Raw genomic sequence first — 10,687 nt, forward strand, 5'->3', positions numbered from 1 at the left:
TGTAAAGCGTCACAAGATGTATTTTATGGGTATTAAGAGATATGGCTAGTATTGTTTCACGTATTCTCTTTAACTGCGCACATGAAGCTAAATTGATCTTGCAAGCAGATAACACAATTTTCTACCTAAAGGTGTCGTAATTCCAGCGGGCTCAAGCTATTTAAATGCATGCATCTCAGCCAATTCAGACGTTTTTTGTTCCAGAATGCACATGTGTCGGGTGTTAATATTTTTTACGGTCGTTTCGCTATTCGAACTAGCGTTTAGTCAATTACAACCTGCCAGTAACCCAGCTCTTAATACAAGGTCTTTTGTACAAAAAAACTGTGATGGGGTAAAAACTTTCATATGTGATTCCTGCACATCACGGCAGCCATGCTTCGGTGAGATCAAGGGCAATGGATCGTTTCCCTGCGACACAGGATTTTACTGTACCGAAGGTATTGCTTATGATCGCTGTAACCCAACACCTTCGAATGAATGTTTAACGTCTACACTGGGCTCGACATTTACTTGTACTTCTAGAGGAATTTCTCCAGGTGAGTTTGATATTATTTTTGATGCTGCTTTTCATACATTCCTTAATATTATTTTTTCAACCATGTATTTTTTAAGATCCCGTCAATTGTAATATCTACCATGTGTGTCTTGGCGCTGGTGAAACTTCCTCAATTTACAAATGTCCACCAGGCTATGTTTTTAGTGTACAAACTAGTGCTTGTATTCGTCAGCTGACGGCCGCTAATTGCGTTACCGTAAGATGTCCAGTAGGAGACCCTAGTTACGTTCTTTATGGAAGCAATCGCCAGTACTACGTTACATGTGATGGTCAAAACCAACCTACCAGAGTATTACGTTGCCCAACTGGAGCTTTTTTTACGTATTTTACTTCTAATACGCGTATAGGTGAATGTGTATACAGTTGTTCGGGACAAGGCAATTACCCTAATAGTAATAACCCTAGTTCCTATTACCAATGCTTTATATCGAATGGCCGTTTAGTTTACACGGAACTGGATTGTCCAACCGGAACCCTCTTTAATCAAACGCTACAATTTTGTATACGACAGTAACTGAATACATCGATTCTAAAGTCTAAATCGTTTCACAAACAGAATTTCGAAGAAGAAGAAGAAATTGTTTTTTTTTTAATGAAGCAAAATACTTTAAATCTCCGAAATAATGATTCAAAATGTTAAACTAAGGTAAACAGTATGAAAATTCGATTCGCTTAGTGATGCAATAACTAACAATCAACAGTGTTATGGTCAATATGTTTCTAAATTGTACTAATGCAACACATGCGCACCAAAATTGCAAAATAATATCAACAAAACATATGATATACCCTTTTTCTATCAGGCTTTTTGAATTGTTTACGTTATTAGTATGAACATTTTGATTCCAGTTCAAATATTTTGTAGCACTACAAACACTTTTAAAATCATTCGTAATACAAAGAACGCCTTACAGCAAGGAAAACAAGATAATTAACACCATGTTTGTGGGTATTATATTGCACGACACTATTGTAACTGCAATCAGTGCTCATCAGGATGCAATCTGTAATGGTTCTCGTTGTCATCTTGACTGTCTCATTGTTTGTCGGTGCTGACGTACAGTATAATAGCTCAAATGTTGATGTTGATTTGCATCCAGGTGTACCAGGAGTGTTAACTAATGCGTCGGCTGTTCGCTTAAGGCTTTTAACCATACCAGGAATATGTGATGGAACCAAAGATATTGTGTGCTATAACTGCAACACACTTCGGGTATGTCTAGGTACCGAGCTTGGTCAAGAAACGATGGTCGCATGCCCAGGTAACACTCCTTATTGTAACTATGGAACATCATCGGATCGCTGCTCCACTGTTCCCATTCCAAATGTATGCGACACTGGAGCTCTAGATTCTCCTCTTACATGTTCTGCTGTTGGTATCCTTCCAGGTGAGTTATAAACATAGCTATTACAATACCAGAAGGTGTATTACATGAATATTATGTTTTTGGAATTGTTTGACTTTTGCAGATGCGGGAAATTGTCAAATCTATCATGGATGCATTCGAGTCGGGCAAAGTTCTTCAATTTACACGTGTCCAGCTGGTTATGTGTTCAACGCTGCATTAGAGTTGTGTGCTATACAGAACGTATTCTCAAAATGTGTTACTATGCAATGCGCGACAAATTATGTAGGCCATGTAAGATACGGTCTCACTCAGAAATTTTACGGTTTTTGTGATGGAACCAGCACCCAACCACTAGTATTCAGGTGCCCAAATAGAGCTAGTTTTGCTTTTATTGACGGCTCCGCATTTGGTGAATGCATTTATTTATGTCCAGGTCAGGGAAACTATGCCAATAGCAACAATCCAGCGACATACTTTCAATGTTTCTGGGCCAATCGTCGCTTAAGATACAACCTTGTGAACTGCCCAACTGGCTTGGTTTTTAACACGTTGCTCAGGTACTGTGTTTGATAATTTGATTGCATTGAATTGGAAAAAATAATAATAAATGATAATTACAAGAAATTCATATTATTATTATTATAGAAAAAATATATTCAACAGCTCCGAATATAGATATATATATATATATATATATATATATATATATATATATATATATATATATATATATATATATATATATATATATATATGATATATATGTAAGGAAAGAAGAGCTAACAATATTAGCAAAAAATTAGATCAGCAAAACTGAAATAGAAAAAAAATTAAAAATTTAAAGTCGCTGAATTGGCGAAATGTTATTCTCTAAAACAAAATCCACACGAATGAAAACGGGTAGATCAACTTGTTTGTAGTAGATTAATATCCAATAAAATAAAAACTAACTTAAAACAATGGCGAAAATTTTAATATGTTTACATATTCTTGGCAAAATTCCAGTATTGCATTATAAATGTAGCTTTATAACATGCTGATGATTTCAACGCACCTGTTCTTTGATATTTTAGTATTTCCGTATTAAAAACATACAAGTTGAAATATTTCTTACCTTTACATGCAAATTGGTGTCAATTGTGTCCATGTATTGGCAGTTAAATTCATGAAATTGTTCTATTTATTAGCACACTGAAAACTCAAATTAAGATAGCAGCTATGCAAGCGTACATGTAAAGCGTCACAAGATGTATTTTATGGGTATTAAGAGATATGGCTAGTATTGTTTCACGTATTCTCTTTAACTGCGCACATGAAGCTAAATTGATCTTGCAAGCAGATAACACAATTTTCTACCTAAAGGTGTCGTAATTCCAGCGGGCTCAAGCTATCGTTTGTCGTTTAAGAAACAACCTTGTGAACTGCCCAACTGGATTGGATTTTAACACGTTGCTCAGGTACTGTGTTTGATAATTTGATTGCATTGAATTGGAAAAAATAATAATAAATGAAAATTACAAGAAATTTATATTATTATTATTATAGAAAAAATATATTCAACAGCTCCGAATATAAATATATATATAAATATATATATATATATATATATATATATATATATATATATATATATATATATATATATATATATATATATATATATATATATATATATATATATATATATATATATATATATATATATATATAAATATATATATATATATATATATATATATATATATATATATATATATATATATATATATATATATATATATATATATATATATATATAAATATATATATATATATATATATATATATATATATATATATATATATATATATATATATATATATATGTATAAATATATATGTATATATATATATATATATATATATATATATATATATATATATATATATATATATATATATATATATATATATATATATATATATATATATATATATATATATATATATATATATATATATATATATGTATAAATATATATATATATATATATATATATATATATATATATATATATATATATATATATATATAATATAAATATATATATATATATATATATATATATATATATATATATATATATATAGATATATATATATATATATATATATATATATATATATATATATAGATATATATATATATATATATATATATATATATATATATATATATATATATATATATATATATATATATATATGTTTATATATGTATATATATATATATATATATATATATATATATATATATATATATATATATATATATATATATATATATATATATATACATATATATATATAGATATATATATATATATATATATATATATATATATATATATATATATATATATATATATATATATATATATATATATATATATAGTAGAAATATTAAATATGCAAGTAAATATAGTGTTATCATATTATTGCTCTTGTATTTGATGGTTATTATTCTTTCAATCGACCACCAATCGACCATTTTCCAACCGAAACAACAACCACCAGATGCTGTTATTAATGCATTCTAAGCACTTTTGACTTTAAGCTTTTGGTTTTAAATCACTAAAGCACAAAGCAACAAAAAATGAGGGGATTGAGGTTGAATAAAATGCAAAGAATGTGTTGGGATAGCCGGAGAAGTAGAAGCAGAAAGTAGAGATGTACAGAGAAACGTGCATGAGGGATTAAGAAACAGAATGTAAAACGAATGTAAAAAGAAAGATATTATAAGCGAAAAGCAAAAAATTCGATTCGATGCAAAGCTGTTCTGCTTAAAAGCCATATTTCTTCGTAATGATTTAATTTTGCTTTCTTTAAAACACTGTAAGTTTACCACTGTAAATTTTTTTGATTACTGTAAATTTAATCGAATCCCAAAAAATATTCCCTTTAATTAAATATCCAAAGAAAACATAAAAATATTCTTTCCAGCATGAACAAGCACAAAGGAAATGCGGCGGTACTGTTAGTATAAAATGAAACCATTGCAAATACGACATTCCACTTAAACTAGAATGCAATCTATGCAAATAGTGATAATTAGTATTATTTCAAACTTACACATTTACAAGGCCATGTTTATAAGCCGATTATCATGTTTCTATGCCACTGACTATTATTCGCTGTTTTGCATTTAGTTTACTTACCGTCGGAGAACGCATCACAAACATTTCCAGTGATAAACTCGTATCATACCTAGTTCCTTATCTCTCGAAAGGTGCTTTGATACACAGTAGAAAAGTTGTGCTCCTCATTATACTATCACTTCCGTATGAATATTTGAGGCATTTTAATTAGTGGACTGCATAAAAATTTACAAAATAAAGTGACAATTGACAATATTGATCGTTGAATAACACTTGATAGAGATAAACTTGTGATTTTAGTGTAATTGGCAAATTGTTAAAGAGCAATTGACTCAAAAATAAAACAAAATTAAATTGTAATGTTGCATTTCAAACCTACGATTTATTTTCTACTCTGTTGCTGCGTAGGTTTCACTATGTTGAATAAAGTAAACACTATTAAACGTTATCAATTTTCAATTCATGTAGTTTCAGGCTAGTGTAAGCTCTCCAGTGCTATTACTAGTTGCGAACGGGAGTGATGTCACAATCAATTTTCCCGGAGAAAACAACAATAACCGACTCATCAATATTGTTAGTGGTTCTGACAATAATAACCCGTTTATGTACGATTGGATTGGCGGTAATGGAGCCAATAAAGCACCTACAATAACATTGGGAAACGCCCATCTAGAGGAGCTCCCATTCGACACTAACATGGAAGAAAAATCTGAGCCTTGGATTCCCAACAAACCCAAATGGCAGTCGCACGAAATTTACGAAACCGCTAGCATGGTTTCGAATACGATGGCAATGACTCTGACATATGCAACGGACACTACAACCACCGATCCCGCTAAAGTTTTTAGCACTACCGAAGATGTACTAGCTTCAGGCGTTTGACACCCTTTTCGATCCGGATCATGTTAAAATTACTATGATGACTACATTTTTGAAGGCATTGCGAAATAAATGCTGATACACAAAATATGATGACTTCTATCCTGCACCTTTATTTCAATGTTGTATTTCTTCATACAAGCTTCGTTATTGTATAAATTTTAATATTTTTTAGCACAGATCATTAGGGAGGAAGAGTTCGATAAACATATTGTTTTCCATTCTTTTTGTTTAATACATATACATCATATTTGCATATATATATATATATATATATATATATATATATATATATATATATATATATATATATATATATATATCTATATATATATATATATATATATATATATATATATATAAGTGTATTGATACTTTTTTTGCTGTTCTTCCAGCGCTGTCATGAGCTAATCTTGCCTGGACATGCTTCCATAGGATATTATACACACTTTTATGTGACACAATCAACACATTCTTTTGAATATCGATTTGAATACTTCATAGTCATTGTAATGGTATAAGCCCTACGTTATTGTCTTCTACTGAGTACATATAAACATCATGTTTTGAATACATCGCACACATTATTGAAAATCTTTACATTCATGTTGCAACACTCATGCACTTGCATGGACTTGTGCATGCTTTCCACACATTGTATCTTAAATATTGTCTCGGTTGCACTGCACATAATTTAGCAAATAGTTGAAGTATTTTTCGAAGCACAATCAGTCACTGTATCGCAATATGTACTTTTAATACAATGCTTTGCTTAAATCCAATGATTGATTTTTGTTTGTTTATTGTCTCCAGGATGCGTTGTGAAATATTACATTCTTTCCCTATGATTTCTCGTACGATGGAATTATACAAATATTATTTCATACCGCAAATTTGACTACACTTCACGATCTGATTGGATTTACAAAGTCACTTCTATTTATACTTCATGACATAAAAGAAATTCTCATAAATCCATGTGTTGAACTTTGTTATTCTTTTTTCGTATTCATTCGTGTTTATTGTCGGATATATTTCAAATCTTACTTTAAAATTGATTGAAACATAATTATTCGTTCAATGTAAGAACCTAACGACATCAATCTTATTGTAAATTGTAAGAAGCAGTTATTGTTTTATATTTATTGTCATATTGTTACTGGTGTCATCAAAACTGTGAGTTTCACACAGCTCCGAACAGCAATGATATCATAGTTTATCAGCATTGTCGAATTCGGAAACTATATTTTGTTTGATTTACATTTCAGCTGAAGATAAGCTTCCACAAAAATATTTTTAACAAAGTCCAATTCTTTTGTGACTGTGTCTAATGCCGTTTTTGCCACTTTCTCAATTTAAAGTACAATAGATATTTTGCAACCATGCTTTCGAGAGTAATTATTTACAATTAAAGAACGTGTGCTAATAAAAACATAATTATTAATCAATGGACGAAACTTACAAGAAATCTTTAATTAATTGCGTAATTAATTGAGTTAGTTGAGCTTTGAACAAATATAATATCAATACAGCACTAATGCAAATTCTTTTACAAAAAAATGACCTGAATCTCTTTTATCGCTGGTTTCTTTATTTCACATTTCTAGCTCATAAACATAGCTTAATTCCAAAGTCGGTGTCCAATTGCTATTGATAAAAATAGCTAAATCATGAAACCCTTACTTTGCTCTAAACATCCGTTTCCCACAGCATTGTTTCATGATTTAGCTATAAGAATTTATTCCAGTTACGCTGTTGAATTTCCAAAATAAAGATAAGCCGATCATAGATGTTGAAACCATGTATATTGTAGCTGCATAGTATTAAATATGATTGATAACAGCTATGTGCCATTGTACTGCGCTGTCTTTGCTCTAAGGAAATTTATCTACCCATTTTAGTATTATACTAAATGGCAGCAAGTTTCCATTGAAAAGTGGGAACATCCTGTGGATAGTAATCAGTTTTATTGATCCCAGTATGTAATTGTAGTCTATTTGAATAGAATCTGTTATTGGCCTATGATCCAATGCCGATGATGATTATTCAACAAGACAGTAACGATAAGATTATCTTCTTTCCTCCATTAACCAGCAAAGTTTATTAATGCTAGTCAAAACCTCAAAATGTTACTTGGTTATACAAGGAGATGCATAAAATAGTTTTGTAAAATTTATTAATACATTCGTAATTGTTTTGAGTCGTTCACTACCATTTCGACCATTGATTTTATCATATTTTTGTGTTGATATGAGCAAACGGATATGACTGTGTTAGATATAATTTCTTCTGTACTAGGTAAAGAATCCAGAGTTTTGCACTAATGCATGGATTTTGTGCGTGAATTGTAAAGATCAGTGAAATGAAAATCAGGTCCTACCGCTTCGCTTCTACTTTTGAAACATAGAAACAAATATAAAAATGCTGTAGCCTTGAACTTTGTGCAATGCCAAAGTATCCTAAAGTATCAAATTTACATTAGCTGCATTTGTTAACAACACTGATATCATCATTTCATTTTAAAATTGTTGATTCTAGTTTACTTATAGAAACCCGATTTCCGTCCATACAATGCCTGAATGTATCTATTGTCAAGATAATACTGCTTTTTAAGGTAATATAGTAACTTACGCAAACGACTGGCGCATCGATACTCCTCGTCTGTATAGAAAGGATTAACACGTTCACTGAACTCGTCGTGCACGTACGGATGTGTCGCGTAGACCTCGCCAGTATAGCGCGGCCACTCTGGGCGGCGCTGAACCCCACGTTGATAGTAACCTTGGACCTCCCCAGCTAAGGGTGCTTCTGATTCCATTAATACATTGTCTACATACGCCGCTGGTTGGTTGTCGTAGTGGCTCGGGTCGGGAGTAAAATTCGACCTATTTATTAAAACACATTATAAAAAGTGACATTCAAGTTATTACTTTAAAGCATAAAATCACACATTTATTACAATTGGCGTTTGAACTAGGTAACATTAAATTTTTGATAGCGAAATTTTACTGCACTAACATTATTCAAAAATACATAAATATTCATAAATTCGTGCATTTCTAATCATACTTATCTACATGTTTAAACTGATTATGTCATAACAAAAAATGTTCTGTACATTTTTGAAGAGAAGGATACAATTTAAAACAAATGAAAGCAGTAGTTATATGTTTGTCTAGTCTTTCTATTACAACTGTGAACTGCTTTCTCGCTTTCCTTTTGTATACGTGTTATTCACATTGTTTTCATCCCAACTTTGTTGGTTTGAAGTTTCCATGAAAGTATATGTGCTTCGATGATTACAAGCAAAAATATTCCATGCAATATAACGTATAAAATTGAATTACATCGTTATTTAACAAAAGAACGACAACAGAAAACATCAATATTATCTACTGTAGAGCCAATCTAAGTATAAGTTTATGTAACATCTAAGGGCTACATTAAATTAACAATTCTGATCACCTGCTTCGAGGCCGTGCTGAATGATTATGGTCGGTAATTTCATTAATTTAGATAACAATAAATATCATGAAATAGAAAATTGAAGACAAATTAGGTATAATAAAATATCTCACAACATGGCTTGACAAAAATTTGCAATTAATCCCTCGTTCATTGTCAAATTAAGTAAAAAAGCCGAATCATATGTATATGTGTAAATATATATATATATATATATATATATATATATATATATATATATATATATATATATATATATGTATATATATATATATATATATATATATATATATATATATATATAAAATATATATATATATATATATATATATATATATATATATATATATATATATATATATATATATATATATATATATATATATATATATATATATATATATATATATATATATATATATATATATATATATATATATATAAAAATAATATATATATATATATATATATATATATATATATATATATATATATATATATATATATATATATATATATATATATATATATATATATATATATATATATATATATACATATATATATATATATATATATATATATATATATATAAATATATATATATATATATAAATATATATATATATATATATATATATATATATATATATATATATATATATAAATATATATATACATACATATATATATATATATATATATATATATATATATATATATATATATATATATATATATATATATATATATATATATATATATATATATATATTTATATATAAATATATATATATATATATATATATATATAAATATATATATATATATATATATTTATATATATATATATATATATATATATATACATATATATTTATGTATGTATATATATATATATATATATATATATATATATATATATATATATATATATATATATATATATATATTTGTATATATATATATATATATATATATATATATATATATATATATATATATATATATATATATATATATATATATATATATATATATATATATATATATATATATATATATATATGTATATATATATATATATATATATATAATATATATATATATATATATATATATATATATATATATATATATATATGTAAGTATATCTATATATATCTATACACTATATATATATATATATATATATATATATATATATATATATATATATATATATATATATATATATATATATATATATATATATATATATATATATATATATATATATATATATATATAATATATAT

At 27.4% G+C, this 10,687-nt stretch overlaps 3 protein-coding genes across 3 annotated transcripts; all 3 read left to right on the plus strand.

Moving 5' to 3' along the window:
• Positions 1-205: 205 nt before the first annotated feature.
• LOC128725085 (uncharacterized) lies at positions 206-1,076 on the plus strand. Its single transcript, XM_053818807.1, has 2 exons — positions 206-539; positions 616-1,076. Exons 1-2 carry the CDS (start codon positions 206-208, stop codon positions 1,071-1,073), a joined length of 792 nt encoding a protein of 263 aa, XP_053674782.1. The 3' UTR covers positions 1,074-1,076.
• A 422-nt stretch (positions 1,077-1,498) lies between these two features.
• LOC128725096 (uncharacterized) lies at positions 1,499-2,562 on the plus strand. The gene is made up of 3 exons (XM_053818819.1): positions 1,499-1,565; positions 1,660-1,947; positions 2,030-2,562. Exons 1-3 carry the CDS (start codon positions 1,499-1,501, stop codon positions 2,476-2,478), a joined length of 804 nt encoding a protein of 267 aa, XP_053674794.1. The 3' UTR covers positions 2,479-2,562.
• A 2,782-nt stretch (positions 2,563-5,344) lies between these two features.
• On the plus strand, positions 5,345-5,995 carry LOC128720499 (uncharacterized). Its single transcript, XM_053814172.1, has 2 exons — positions 5,345-5,449; positions 5,514-5,995. The coding sequence occupies exons 1-2, from the start codon at positions 5,405-5,407 to the stop codon at positions 5,925-5,927; spliced, it is 459 nt and encodes a 152-aa protein (XP_053670147.1). The 5' UTR covers positions 5,345-5,404; the 3' UTR covers positions 5,928-5,995.
• Positions 5,996-10,687: the final 4,692 nt, after the last annotated feature.

Source organism: Anopheles nili, chromosome 2 (genome assembly GCF_943737925.1).
Source record: "Anopheles nili chromosome 2, idAnoNiliSN_F5_01, whole genome shotgun sequence".
In the NCBI taxonomy this organism is placed as follows: domain Eukaryota; kingdom Metazoa; phylum Arthropoda; class Insecta; order Diptera; family Culicidae; genus Anopheles; species Anopheles nili.